Raw genomic sequence first — 15,282 nt, 5'->3', positions numbered from 1 at the left:
TTCATCTGTGGAGGAAACAAAGAATAGTGGCACAAGCAAAGAGCACCGTTTCCCTTTGTGTCTGATCTTTTGTAGGTGTGGAATAACCTATAAAGCTATGTTTCTTCTGGTCATGGGCCAAATCTAAATACCCAAGAAAAAGAGCAACTTCCTGATTAGATCATCTTAGAAACTTGTTCCCCACCTCCACCTGCCCTGGTGCAGCGCATATACACAGAAAGACAGCACGGCCGAAGATGCTTCCCACTGGTTTAAGGAGTTTGTTGCTGATAAAGAGGAGAGGGGAGTTGCAGTATGGTGGATTTAATGCCTATCTGGTGTAATTTTCACAGAGCCAGAGGCAAAGGGCAGGAATTTGCTGGGTCCACTGAGGGCAAGTTGCAGGAGGCAGTGTGAGGGGGGGGTAGAAGGGCAGTTTCAGGAACTAGTGGAAGGGAAGGGGCATCAGGAAATTTCTGGATGGGGGGAGGGGGCCGGAGGAACTGGGAAAGAACAGGGCAGTAGGATGTTGCCAGAGGTAGTCGAAGGAAGGGGACAGCAGGTTGCTTGAGAGATTGAAAGGAAAGGAGCAGCAGGAAACTTCAGGATCAAGCAGGATTCAGTGGAAGGGAGGAAGCAAGCAGGAGGTTGCAAGAAGCAATGGGAGGAGAGAAATTATAAGATAGAACAAGAGGGAAGCAGGGCTCAAGCAGTAGGCAGTGGAGTGGACTTGGGGAGGGAGCACTATCACCAGGAAGAAGGACCACAGGCTTCATGACTAAACTTCTTCTAACAGGGGGCGGGGAGAGGAAAGGGAGGGACAAGAAAGAAAAAAAAACCTGCATGTCAAGTCCTGAGGAAATGCTGTGGGGACTGCAGCCAGACTTTTTTTTTTTTTTTTTTTTTTTTTTGGTATGTTTGTTTTCTCCCCTCATGTAACTGAGAGGAAGGAAAGGAAGAAAGAGAAGTAACTAACTCAAATGTGGCTGGGGCTAGGGGATTTGGTTTGGAGGATCTAATTTCTGGGGCAGTGACAGCAAAAGAAACAGGAAAGGCAGGCAGAGACAGACACACGGACATGTCCATCTCAGCCGCAGGCTGTTGGCTAGTTCTCTGCCTTTTCATCGCTGACAAACAGGTAAGGCTCTATTACCAAGTCGATGTAAAATGTGAGGGGGAGTGAGCATATGACCTGTGCAGAGGTTCTTTATTCTGAAAAGAGCCATATGTAGGGTTTGGTTTCTCATAGCTACTGTTGCTGAAGGAAGAAGGATTAACAGAAGTTTCCCCTGCCTTTTTTCTTAGTTTGGCTGCTTAGTTGTTTTTTTGACTTGCCTGTCTCGCAAGCCTCCAACTCCTCCCTCCTTTAAAAACAAAACCCCAAAACTAATTCAGAAGATCTGTAGGAAACCTGCCTGCTTCTGCCCGGTGCAGTGTGTGAGAAAATATTTGCAGAGGGGTTGTGGAGGGTTATAATTTGTATGTAGCGAAAAACAAGATAAACTCCACCCAACTGAACAGAGTTTACTCAAAAGAGGCTGCTAACACTTGACTGGAGTTTTGTATTCTATAGGATCATAGTATATAGACATGGAACAAATCTGTAAGGCCAGTCAGTCCGTCACCCACCACTGAAGGATTGTTCCCCTATGGTATCTTTACTATCTATCTAAGGTACCTACATGGCCCTTATTACTATACTATCTGAGGGCTTCACAAGCTTTAATAGTTTTATCTTCCCAACACCCCTGTGAAGTATGGACGAGCCCCTTTCACAGTTTGGGACCAGAGGCACAGGGAAATTAAATGAGCTGCCTAAGGTGATGCACCAAGTTTGTTATATAGCAGGGAATTGACCCCCGGCCCAGGCTAGCACCCCAACAATGGGGACATCCTTTCTATTTAAAAGAGACACTATTCACAGTGGGATTCGAATCTGTGACCACGTGCATACAAAGCATAACACTTGCCACAGCTCTATTAGCGTTCAGTCTAACATACTCTTAGGTGTTCCCAGTGGTGGAACTTCCATATTTTCACTTAAGGAGAGCATATCACAGCCAAGGAGCCTTATTCATATCATAGAGTGATCAGAATTTTTCCCATATAGCTTACATTTTCATGATGTCACTGTTATTCCCACTTACACCTCTGTGCAGCACTCTAAATTATTCCTCCCTTTCCTTGGTGTTTAGACCTTCCAAATATTGGTAGACTGTGATCATGCCCCAACTTCAGCATCACTTAGGCAAAGCTATCATTATATATACATATAGCGTTTCCTTCATAAGTCAGTCCTGCCGCTTCTGAATCAATTTTGTTACTCTGATCTGAACTCCTTATATTTGTCAATATTTTATTACCTATTATTTTAAGTATAATTTTCTTAGAATTGCAGTCTTGACCGGAGTCCCGGTCTGGGACTGGAGCTTCTGCAGTGCTAGGCACTGTATAAACACAAAAGAAAAAGATGATCCCTGTCCCAAAGAGCTTACAATCTAATGATTTAATGGAGAATACTAGGTGCTCGCTGGCATTTCAGCTCTGATACTTCTGAATAGGCAGCCCAAACTGCATTGGCTGCTTTATATATATATAAACCCATGCATAATTTCCTGCCTACCCTCACACCTTAGGTATCTTTCAGAATTGCTGCTAAGTTTCTTCCTCCTTTTGCATGTGTGCATCAGCCTGCACTTTTGAGAGTTCAATCTATTTTACTGTTTTCTGACCATGTTTCTAATTTCTCTAGCTCCTATTGTATTATTTTTCTGTCCCGATGGATGTTCAGAACATCTGCCAATATGGTATCATTTTCAAATCTCATTGATGTTCCTCTCCCGATCATTCACAAAGAAATTTTGTTTTACCCCTCAAGTGATTTAGTTTTGAGGAGATTGTTTCCTGTAGCCTGGTATTTATTTGTTGCTTAGTTGAACTCAGGAAATGCACCTAATTTGGGGTCCTTTGCTGTAAGTCCCTACTTGCTCCATATCCCCAAAATGAACATTCAATATGTTCCCCCCCCCCCCCCCCCCGCGATTTGTTTCTCCCACCAAATTTAAGACACACAAAAAATAAGAGGAGGATGCTTTGGCACTGATTTTATAACACATAAAGCTTTCTGTTGCACTTAAGCATGTGCTTTACTCTAAGAATGCTAGTGGCTGCTTTGTCAGCTAGTTCACAACCTTCCGTGGCCAAAATGTTGGATAACAAAGATTCAGAATGATACGAGTCCCAGGAAAAGCTGTAGTGTGGGAAAGGTTAATATTCTGTGATGCTTATTTTGTTTAGTCATTAATTTTTATAACCTCTGTACACTATTTGGCATTTTCTGACAGAAATAATTGACAATAATAGAAGTGGTTTGTCTGACATACCAGTATCTTTTTGTCCATAATCAATGACACTCCTCTTAACTGGGAGCAGTTGAGAGACGTTAATATTTCAAACTTTTATCATGCTTTCCATCTGAAGATCACAAAACCTGTGGAAACATAAATTAAGACTTATAAGCCCTAAGAGGTAAGCAGCATCTTTATTTTCACAGATGGGGAAATGGGCACAGAGAATTTGTGATTTGCCCAAATTCACACCAAAGATCTGTGACAAAGCTGGGAACAAAACCCAGACCACCTCTCTCCCAGTTTTGTGGTTTAACCATGAGACAATTTTTCCAAGACATTTGCCTTATACTGTGTCAGAATATACAGTACCTTCCTTCCTGACACATGATCAGTGCAGCTTGTTTGTGGAATTCTATATAAAATTAATATTTTTCCTTTATTTGCTTGATACTTGTAAAATGCCTCAGTCAGATAAGGGAACAAAGATTGTGGGAATATGTATTTGTCAGTATTATACACTAACTGCCAGGCCTCCTTTCTTGAGTGTCAATGAACTGGTTTCTCCCCCTAAACCATACATAATACTGTGTCTGCCCATGTGTCAAACTAGATGATATGATGGTCTCTTCTGGTGTTAAATTCTGACTCTGATACTTAGGAGCAGACAGACTAAACCCACGAAAAAAAACACAGAAATTGGGCTTGTTTTTGGCTTAATTGGCTTGTGAGTTGCTTGTTGGCTAGTAGCTTGTTGTAGCTTGTTGCTTCTTTTTTTGATCGGCTCCTGGCAAGCAAGGGCAAGTAGGGGCAAGGAGCAAGTAGGGGCAAGGTGGGGAGAGCGTCAAAGGTGCACAGCTGGCCCACCACAGTCCCAGACTACACTCCAGGAGGGATCTAGTCACATAGAGTGTTGGGTTTCTTAGGGATCGGCTTGTTTTGGATTAGCTTTATTTTTGGTTTATTGTGAAAGTCGAAAGTTACTTACCACATGAAAGTTGGCAACTGTACTTAGGAGTCCCAGTCACAGCCAAGACCTCATTTGTACAGGCTAGGCACTGTACAACACAGAACAAAAGATGGTCCTTGCCCCAGAGCGCTTACAATCCAACTATAAGACACAAGACAGCAGATGGAGACAGACAGGCAGACAGGTGAGGGAGCATAAGGAAACAATGAGACACTGGGCCATCTCATGCCATGTCTAGGATGATTGTTCTTTTTCTGTCTGTACTGAACTGTGGTCAGACACATGGTTCATCATTTTCTTCAGCAGTACTATATTACTTGGACATTATACTTTGTCTTTTACTGGAACCTTGGTTTGTCAAGTGGCACGGGACAATATGCTGGATACTACTACTCACATTCAATTTTAATTATGCTCAGCCTGGTATTGGTTCCTTGGAAAAGTTAGTGCACAGAGAATGGTTAGTTATTTAAAATGGAAGAGCACAAATAGTGAGAGAAGCAAATATTTGAGTGCAACTCATGCAGTATAAAACTAAAGAGCAGTTTAGATAAATTGCACTATGGATTTAGGCTTTAGTTCATACAATAAATTAATCTGTTTACAGTAAGTAAGTGCAGTACTCTCCTATTTTATGACTTACCTACAGTTAGTAGAAAGTACAAAGTTCAGGGACTCACATTGTAGAACAAAGACTTTCATGAGATACAGCAGCAATTCCTGAAAATCGCAGCGTTTGCTGTAGCATAGAGCCCAATAATGTAGCATAGTACACTTTTCGTTAATGTTGTTTCTAGTCCAGTGGTTTTCAACTGTGGGTCTGCGGACCCCTGTAGGTCCACAGACTATGTCTAAGATTTCCAAAGGTATCTACACCTCTAGTTGAGATTTTTTTAGGGATCCACAAATGAAAAAAGGCTGAAAACCACTGATCTGGGGCGTCTCCGTTGCACTGCAGGAGGTTGCATGAAGTTTCAAAGCAGGGGAATGCTAACCCCCGGTTTTCTCCTAGTTCACTTTCCCCCACATTTAGGGTCTATTTGTGACATGTCTTTACTGATAATGGGAACCCAGAGGACCCAGATCAGAGGAGTGATGCTGATTTACAGCAGCTGAGGAGCTGATCCATAATATCCTTATATTGTGACCACTTTACTTGCATATTGCACCCCTTTCCTGTATTTCTTTTCTGTCTGTAAGCTCTTCAGGGTGGGGACTTTGTCTTCCTTTGTGTTTGCACAGCACTTAGGACATGTGGATGCAACTGAAACCAAATAGAAATTAGTAATAATAGGACTGGGCCTTAATTTGCTCCCCCTGAACTCAATGGGAGTGCTGTCATCAGTTCAAACTGGAGCAGTTTGGGGCCCTGAAGGGAAGCATGCGAATTCTACCCAGGGTTGAAGGCCATTTCTCCCAAACACTTTTTCACATGCTGTAATTCCCAACACATCTCACTTTCACTCCCCACATCCCTCTCTGGGGGAGCCCTATTTAGATACTGCCCAATAACTAATACATGATTCTATTCTCTGTCAACATTCTGTACAAATGGATGAGTCTGTCTCTCATGGGTTTTTTTTAAACATTTGTTTAACAGCAGTAGGCAAAGTTCATTTATGACAAGAGCCTTGCCTGGTTTCCAGCAAACAGGGAGTTAATCTCCTCACCTCCCTTCAGTTCAGCTCTCACGCAGATGGGGCGGGGCGGGGCGGGAGGCAGCAGTGAAGCTGGGCTAGGAAGTGAACACCTGGTCCAGCTCTCAAAGCCAAGCCAGACAGCTGCAGCTCCTTGTGGCTTTATTCACTTCCAAAGTGAATTAAGCTAAACTGAATTAAGGCCACTTTTAATTCTGAATAACATCATCCACACACAGGGATTTAATGAGGTTTAACTAATCCCCTTCAAAGTCACATCTGTAGTTAATATGAATTAACTTTCCTGGATGGCCCCATGTAGACAAGCCATAAGATTCAAGTATAGTTATGGAGAAAGACCTTACTGCAGTAAAAGAGTTTCTTTTTATTGCGAGACTAGCTAGCTTAACCCACCCTACCTGTTTCAGATACTTGATCAGCAGAAAGAAAATGATGTAATTTGCCCTCATTTGTGGCAAAATAAATAAGTAAATAAATAGGATCTATTCATGAACAGCAAAGAATTACATTTGTGACTGCAGGTTGGTACAGAATTCATTTAGGTATGGCAAACTGTATCTTGCATGTTTTATGTTCTTCAGTATCTTCTAGTATTGTTGGAATAATGGTTTTAGAGCTCAGGACTTAAATATGCCTGGTAAATCATTTTTAAGGTAATGGAATATGTGGTAAAACTGACACACGAAGAGTGTGATCCAAAACCCACTGAAGTCAATGGGAATCTTTTCATTGACTTTATGGGTCTTTGGATCATGCCCTTAGTAAATAGCAAATGGCAGACTTGGTTCTTTAGGATGACTACTAAAGAATGAAGGCCCAGATTCTCAAAGATATTTGGGCTCCTAACTCCCATTAAATCAATGGGAGTTTGGCACCTAAATACCTTTTGGGCTAAAGTTACCAATGAGCTCGGTACTGCTGTTCTGACTTTACTCTTATAAAGGCAGTGGGGTTGGGCTCTGTGCTGCCTGTTACTCTGACAGCGAAGAAGTTATAGACCTGATCATGTAATTCTTACGTAGATGATCAAACTGTGAGGTTTATTTCAAGTCTGGATCCCCTGAGAGTGTGAAGAGCACCCATTTTATAAAGCCATCTACTAAAGGAATGGCTGCATCCCTGAAAATACCCATGTTACCGCTGCCCAAAGAAGCATGCCCAAATGATCCACCATAGAATTCCAAATATTAGAAGGCAGGAAGAGGCAAAAGGCAACAAGTTTTAGCAACCAGCTCCTCAGATGTATACGCACTCATTCTACCCTTGGGTTCCAACAGGAGTTGTGTGAGGGTAAGCTTGCAGGATTATACATTAAGCTCTTGTTGTCTAGTGTATTACACTGCACTCTGGTAGCCTATTGAGCAAAAGGTTATATGCCACTATACTTACCATCATTCACTTAAAAACACATACTTGTCTTTATTGTTAATGTTAGCTTTTCTTTTCTTTTCGTGTGTGTATTTTATTTTCCATAAACATATAAAATATCTTTGCTTTTTGTACATAACCAACACTCCCAAATAACATCTGTTAAATTTTCTGTGTGTATATATAGATTTATAGACCTTAAGAACAGAAGAAACCACTATGATCATTTAGTCTGACATCCATTTCAACATAGACGTTGAGTTCTACTCAGCAATGCCTGCATCAAGCCCATAACTTTCGGTTGATTAAGTAAGCAAAAAATAACACCTATACTGTACATATATAAAACAGAGCAGGAACCTATCACAGTAGATGATGACTCTATGGAGCCTCTTTAAGGTGAACACCAGTGTCTTAAGGATCAGGTTATTCACCCTAAATTGTATGTTAATTATAAACTGAAAGAAGAAAACATAGAGCTTCAGTTCTTTTGTTTATACTTTTTTTTTTATTTTAAATAGGTTTGCCCATGCAGGCTTTACAAGATATTGGCTTTGGGAGTTTCATTTCTCTGTTGCTTTGCTGTAGAAGCATACTAGTAAAATTGTGATTTATTTTTTTTTAACCCCCTGCTTTGATAATCTGTAGCTTTTTAAAAAAATATTTTGACAGATAATTGCAAGCAGTCTGATTAAAAGTAAATCATTTTAAAAAGAAAAAATGCTTACAGGTAGCATGGTCTAGTGCCTGGTTCCCAAACTTTATTAGTTCAGATACCACCCTCTTAAAAAATTGCAAATCTCTCCTTTTTGTATGTATTTATTTTAGGCCTTGTTAGCCTTGACCTAAGGATGTCTGGACTCTGTGGTAAAATAAATGCCTAAGGAAGCTTAAAAAAATTGATTATAACTAGGGCTGGCTAGTGTGAGTCTCTCTGTCTAATTTGGACCAGAAATTCTGCTCTGGACCTGAGAAAACTTCCCAATGAATGTTTGCTTGAAACTGATACTTTTCCATATAAAGTATTGGGGTCATGGAATCAGCATTTTCCACTGAAAAACACTACATCAAGAGGTTCCTGTCCAGCTGTAATTATAACTTCCTTTTAAAACATCTCTAGAATTTTAGACAGCGCATTATAAAGAAACACAATGAATCAGCCATTATTATTTGTCTTCTGTGTTACTTAATTGTTTCTTGTCATTTGAGTATGTCACAAATGATATCCTGATATATTCTGATACGTGCTGGACAACTAAGTTCAGTGGCCTGACTTTTTAACTCATCTAATTTAAGTGAGAAGTTCTTTATATGGATAGCTGTTGAATATGAGCCAAAGTTTACTTTGCTTCCCTTTTATAAAAATTAAATGAAGAGAAACACAAAACATTTGAAGTAGCAATTGGATAAAACAAATAAAGTGCCATTAGAAAGGGGGGGGGGGGCAGTTTCTTTTTGTAACTGTGATTTGTCCTGCTAGTGATTGTAATTTTTGGATTCTGTTTTGAATTTTTTTTATTTAAATAAAAATGAGCACAAAGGGATGGGTGACTCTGGCTGTGTGCGTGTGTAGTGGGGAGAGGGTTCAGAGAGGAGAGGCAGGGGAGTCTTAGCTGGAGCAGGGGGGGCCTTGCCCTCTACCTGAGCATCGGGCAGCTCCAGCCTGGGCTGAAGACGTGAGGAGGCCTCAAATGGAACCCCCACAGCTGTTCTGGCTCTCCTTAGTCCTGTAGCTAGGCTGACCAGATCGCAAGTGTGAAAAATTGGGACTGGGGTGGGAGGGTAATAGGTGCCTATAAAAAACAACCCCAAATATCAGGACTGTCCCTATAAAACTGGGACATCTGGCCGTCCTACCTGTAGCCAAGCTTTTATCCACTGGACCTGACTAATCACTGCCCACCTACCAACTTCATTGCAGAGACAGGAGAGAATTCCCCATGTACCCCCTCCCTCCAGCCCTACAGGGGCCAGGTTGCCTGTGAGGCAGGGAGTACAGAGGGAGCTCCGGGGGGGGCTTTGATTTTGTGGTTCCCAGGGGCTACAGGTTTTGCAGTCGCTCTGAACTGGCCCTATGTGCCTGTCTCTCTTTGGACAAGAGGAGCTTTGGCGGCATGAGATGAAACTTCACCACTTGAGTTGTGTGGCTCAGCACAAGCAGCGAGCTAGGCCCAGCAGAAAGCCAGCCGGCTGTGCGCTGGATGAGAGAGTGCAGCACCCAGTGACAGCCGCAGCATCTAACACACTACTAAATAACACTACTATGTCACTGTGGTTGGCGAGAATTAGTCACCATTATGGCTGAAAGCAGCCAAGAGAGTGCATTTTTGCTTCTGGGGCATTCTCTGGCATACTCCAGTACATGCGACATCCATCTGTTTGAAACTGAAAGGTTTGTTATTGGGTTTGAAGAGTTTTTGGCATAGGATCCCCTTCTCTAGTGAATAGGGCACTAGACAGAGGACCCTTACAGTGCTGTGTTATTTCATAAGTCACTTCAACTCTCTTTCCTTACCACTATTTGTTTGTCTTATCTATGTAAACATTAGGTTTTTCAGGGCAGGTCTATGTCTGTATATAGTGCACCCCCATAATGCAGCATGATCTCACCTAAGGGTTCTGGGCACTACTGTAGGCAAAGTAACAATATTTAGACTCCCTAAACAACCCAGTGAATCAAGATAAGCATTAAATATATATATATACATGTGTTTTGTGTATTGACACCTGTCTGATTGTTATCTGATGATAATCATATGGTGGATGAATGCTACTCATATGATGGGGAGTTTTTAATTCCACTGAGGAGCTAAAGTACGGTTAGTTAATTCACAGAAACTGTAGCCATCTCAACACTGATCAATCTACTGTTTGTTTTAGCTAATCTAACCTACCAAGGTTCTTATCTGCCCTCCCCCATCATTATAAGATATGTTTGGTCAGTGCCACCACTTCTGCTCTTTTTTGCACAGTATGCCTAACAGAAATAACTCTGGAGGGTTTGTGATTAGTTTATGGTTCTTCCTGTTGATAGAGTTCTGTCATTGGTCAGGTAATCCCTCATAACTGGATTTGCTGTCTGCTGCTTGTTAAAAAGAGCCCATAGGAAAAATTACAGTATGCAATACAGTCATTAGGGAACTAGACTTTTTCAGTGCATCTCTCCATTACCTGTCAACAATTTATAGATATTTTTTAAATTTTCCTTGTTAATGATTGTTTTTACCCTATGTTCTTTCTTACCACTTTGGGTCTGGAAGGTTTCAAGATCTAGCAAGTTTCCAAGGATTCATTTGTAAGAGTGAAATAGCATTCAGTCTTCATTCCGCCTTTGCATTTCCTGACTCTGTTTTACCATCTGATGGTGGTTATGTGATGTGGTTTACTGGTCACTGGAAAGTTGACATCACAAAAACCATTTTGTTCACAATCTGAATTACAGCCCTTCAAGTGAACAGCTGGAACTGCCCAGAGTCATCTATGTGCTTTGTGACTGGATTTTTATCAGCAGTCAATTAAGATTGTGTGGAAGGATGTGTGTCTGTCTAACTTGGATTATGCCTTTTCAGTATAAATCTTTCTCCTTTTAATCTCTAAGATGTAAAAATATAATTGAGGTCTTCTGTAAATAATAAGATAATATTTCCCCAGGTGGTGTTGCTGAGTGGTCCTTGAATCAGGAAAGTGGCAGAGATGACCAGTAGCCCTACTAAATTACCAATGCTTTTAAGCCTCCTCCAACAAAATAATATTTTTGGCTAGTGAATCACTAGTTGGAATTGCTCAAGCAGATCAGTCTCCATTAGGAACAGGAAACCTGAGGCTGTATTGTGCCATCTGTATTAAGGTAGAGTTCCCCATTGATTTCACATTAGGGCTTCATGATTTGAGTCAGCATATTACTACAGTTCAGCCATACATGACTTGGATGCCGATTTAAAAAAAAAACCAAACATTTATCATCAGTTTCGGACTCCTAGCAGCAGGGTGGTTTTGGTTCTTTTGTGTTTTGTTGTGAGACAGCAAGAGATCTATGCTGCTGTGGTGCAGCTTAGGACTGTTGCCGAAGGAAGACAGGAACTGTTAAGCAACATTAGCAATGTGACAAAAAGGATGGAAGATACAAAACTTTTAAATGTGAAGGGATGGCTTCTTGTCTCTGAAGAGGGGAGAAATGTATTTTTTAAACAGAAGAAACTATTGCAGAGCCAGTCCCAGCTGGAAAACAAGATGGCTGGTTTAAATGGCTATTGGTCTGACGTCACTGGGCAAATCCTGATCCTCTGGGTGAAGACACTCATGCCCAAAGAACAGTAGAATCACCAGAGTTCTGCTTCTTGGACAACTGAGGGTCGGACAATCAAACAGTTTCTCCTGCTTTTAATGTCACTATTAATACCAAGCTCATGAGTTTAAAAATCAGTTGATGTTGTGTGAGACAGGATACAACATGGCTCACGCTTCTACATTAGGTCTGCATTCCAAAAAGAAGTAAAAATGTGATTTGGTCAGTAAAATGGTCAGCTATGATTTGAAGGCCCTTTGGGAGCAGATACATTGAGTAAGAAGGTGCCATTTTTAAATAGTTACCTACCATCTATAACTACACTTTCAACAAATGTTAGCTTCACAAATCTGAGAATATCACAAACAATCCACAGTGAGCCTCAGGTTCTTGAAAGAAATGACATTTTAAAAAAATACTGGAAACCCCCTAGCTTGTTCTTCCAGATTTTTTTCTTTTGAAGTAAAGGGGCCCATGCAATTCTATCCTCTCTCTCTCTCTCTTTCTGATATGTCTGTCTGAATATTCATTTGAGCGAGAAAGTAATTTTAGCACCTATGACACACAATTTCTGCTGCCATCAGATTGCTCAACAGCACTAAAAATAAATATTTCTTTAAGCCTGAAGGCAGGAATTTGAATTCTGTGAGTCCCCCCTTCAAAAGCACCTGTGTGTGCTTTTAAAAGTCTGACTAACACAGTTCAGCTTTATACCCATGATTCATTAAAGCAAAAGTTCTTAGAGTCTGCAAGCACTCATTCAGATGCTTACCTTTGAACACATCCATTCTCCCAGTGAAGTCAATGCGACTACTCATGTGTGCTGAAGTGCTTTGCAGAATCAGGGCCTTATGAAAACCAGAGGGAAATGTTTCTTAATTCTACGTGCTGTCCATCATTGGAGATGGACACAGTTCTGAGATGATGTATATTTGACCAGGCGGACTGGATTACATTTAAGGACTACAGCAAAAAACTTGTGTTTATCCTATAATTAAAAACATGAAAAATGTTTTAAAAATATGATTGTTCTTTTAAATGTTAATTTTCATATATCCATAAGGTCCAGTGAAAAGATTCACCAATACTGAGACTGGCAAAGAAATGACTGGTTTCAGAGTAGCAGCCGTGTTAGTCTGTATTCGCAAACAGAAAAGGAGTACTTGTGGCACCTTAGAGACTAACAAATTTATTTGAGCTGTAGCTCACGAAAGCTTATGCTCAAATAAATTTGTTAGTCTCTAAGATGCCACAAGTACTCCTTTTCTTTTTAAAGAAATGACTGAGTTTGCTGAATTTATTTCAGATTAGGTTTCCAGATTGTTTTTATTCATTTTTTATTTGATATTTGTAAGATTATGTACAACCACCTGTGGAAATTTGACCCTTTTTCTACACATACCAATACTGTGTATATTATCAAAATAATCAGAATTTATATGTACAGAATTATTACTGGCAGAGAGAAAAGATGGCCCGGTGATTGTTTGTTTGGGACTCCAGACACCTGGGTTCAGTTCCCCATTCTGCCACAGACTACTTGTGTGACTTTGGGAAAGTAACTTGGTCTCTCTGTACCCCTGTCCCCAAGCTGTAAAAAGGGATAATCATACCTCCCTACCTATGGGTGTTATGAGGATAAATCCATTAAAACTGTGAGGTGGTCAGGTACTACACCGATAGGGCCATATAAGTAAAGTAGCTTGATTCCCGCAGTCAAAAAAAGCTTATGTGCAGGTTGGTGCTCAGGTACAATCCTTCTGCAGACCCTTCCGTGAGTAGCTCCATTGTCTGCACTGGGATTGCTCACAAAAGGTACCCCTTACAAATACAGATTTGCAATATCCAACCCATTAAAAAAAATAAAAAGGTTCTAACCCCCCAGTTTGACAGGGAAGACTTCTATACAAAGTCTTCTGTCAGTTTGAAAGTATAGCTGCCTCACAAATAGAAGTTCTCCTTACCTGGAGATAGCAAGGACTAAGACTTCCCAAACACAATCTAAAATAAAAGCTCCTTTCCCCAGCTGCACTCATTTAGCTTTTTATCTTCTCTTGCACCCTAAATTACATGCTCTATGGCAGTGGTTCTCAAAGCCGGTCTGCCGCTTGTTCAGCGAAAGCCCCTGCCAGGCCAGAGCGGTTTGTTTACCTGCCGTGTCCTCAGGTTTGGCCAATCGCGGCTCCCACTGGCCACGGTTCGCCACTCCAGGCCAATGGGGGCTGCGGGAAGGGCGGCCAGCACATTCCTTGGCCCACCCCGCCTCCCGCAGCCCCCATTGGCCTGGAGCGGTGAACCGCTGCCAGTGGGAGCTGCGATCGGCCAAACCTGCAGATGCGGCAGGTAAACAAACCGGTCCGGCCCGCCAGGGGCTTTCCTTGAACCAGCAGTGGACTGGCTTTGAGAACCACTGGCCTATGGCATAATCTGATATCGATCCAGAGTCCCTTCTAGCCTAGGACACAGTTCACACTCACACCCCATTATGTGGCTAGGTTTCCGTTTGATTTGAGGAAATGTAAGAAATGTAAGAAATTTGGTGTGATTTTACTGTTTACCTCACTGGAAGTGTAAATAAGAGAAGATAACAGCAAGGCTTTTTAAATACTAGGACCCCACCATAAAAAGGAGTGTTGATTGTCACAATGCATGTATATAGATAGATAAATAGCTGTGGTGAGAATATACTGTAAATGTAACAATAGCACCTGTGTTATGTATAGCTCCCCTGTTTTAGAACAGGTAACTAAATAACCAGCTCTTCCTGTTGATTCCAAATATAAGAGGAACCACTGAAGAGTTATCTGTATAGGTTGCCTGTCCATTCATGCTGTTTTATTTTAAAAAATGATTCCCCACCCTTTGGCTCTATGTTCTAAAATAAATTTCCATATCCTTCCTTAAAATTAAAGACTTTGTCCTTGTTTAGCATTTCAGTAATTTTAAGTCTCCCATCAAAAGAGGAACTTTCAAACTGGAACAAACAAGGAAGAAAAGAACTTTTTGCACAAAACCCAAGTGACTCGACCAGTTGTATGCCACGTTCACAGATGGTTGTGAATAAGAATATATTCATCACAGCCTTCATCTCTTGCACGATCCTGCAGTGAAGTCACAATCCTTAGCTGGTGATAGCTTGGCCTTTTACCAAATACAACCATTTTAACGTAATGCCAGAAATTCAATAGATTGCAAGAACATGCTAGAACATTGTCCACAAGATAGTTAACCGCACTGTCATTCAGCCACTAGGCTGGCCAGGCCTGTTTTACTACATTCATGGGTCTAGTTAACACTTTGCCAGGAACGTACACAGCCCTGAATGCTAATTATTCAGGGGGAAAGTATCATGGGGGTGCAAATAGTAAGAACTATAATTATTATTATTCATTTATATTGCGGTAGGAGCTCTGGTCATGGCCCAGGACCCATTTGTGCTAGGCGCTGTACAAACAGAACAGAAAAGATGATTTCTGCCCCATAGAGCTTACAATCTAAGTAAAACCTCAGAGACAACAGGGGAGCACAAGGGAACAATGAGACAAAAGAACTATGTTTGCAGGACTGGACCCTTAATTTGCCTCAGGATTATTATTATTTATTATTGGTGGCATCAGACACTAGTGGCATTCAGCCCCATACAAGCATACACAAAGACATTGTCTTTGACCTAAG

At 41.2% G+C, this 15,282-nt stretch overlaps 1 protein-coding gene across 1 annotated transcript in view; it reads left to right on the top strand.

Moving 5' to 3' along the window:
• Positions 1–891: 891 nt before the first annotated feature.
• TNFRSF11A (TNF receptor superfamily member 11a) overlaps positions 892–15,282 on the top strand; it is a 34,560-nt gene continuing 20,169 nt past the window's right edge. The window contains exon 1 of the mRNA XM_077809146.1: positions 892–1,117. Coding sequence (XP_077665272.1) covers positions 1,058–1,117 — 60 coding nt within the window. The 5' untranslated portion in view covers positions 892–1,057. The remainder of the gene's footprint in view (positions 1,118–15,282) is intronic.

The sequence above is a fragment of the Eretmochelys imbricata genome, chromosome 2 (assembly GCF_965152235.1).
Source record: "Eretmochelys imbricata isolate rEreImb1 chromosome 2, rEreImb1.hap1, whole genome shotgun sequence".
NCBI classification, from domain to species: Eukaryota; Metazoa; Chordata; order Testudines; family Cheloniidae; genus Eretmochelys; species Eretmochelys imbricata.
The sequence above is the reverse complement of the archived record's forward strand: the minus strand, read 5'-3'. Positions and strand labels throughout refer to the sequence as shown.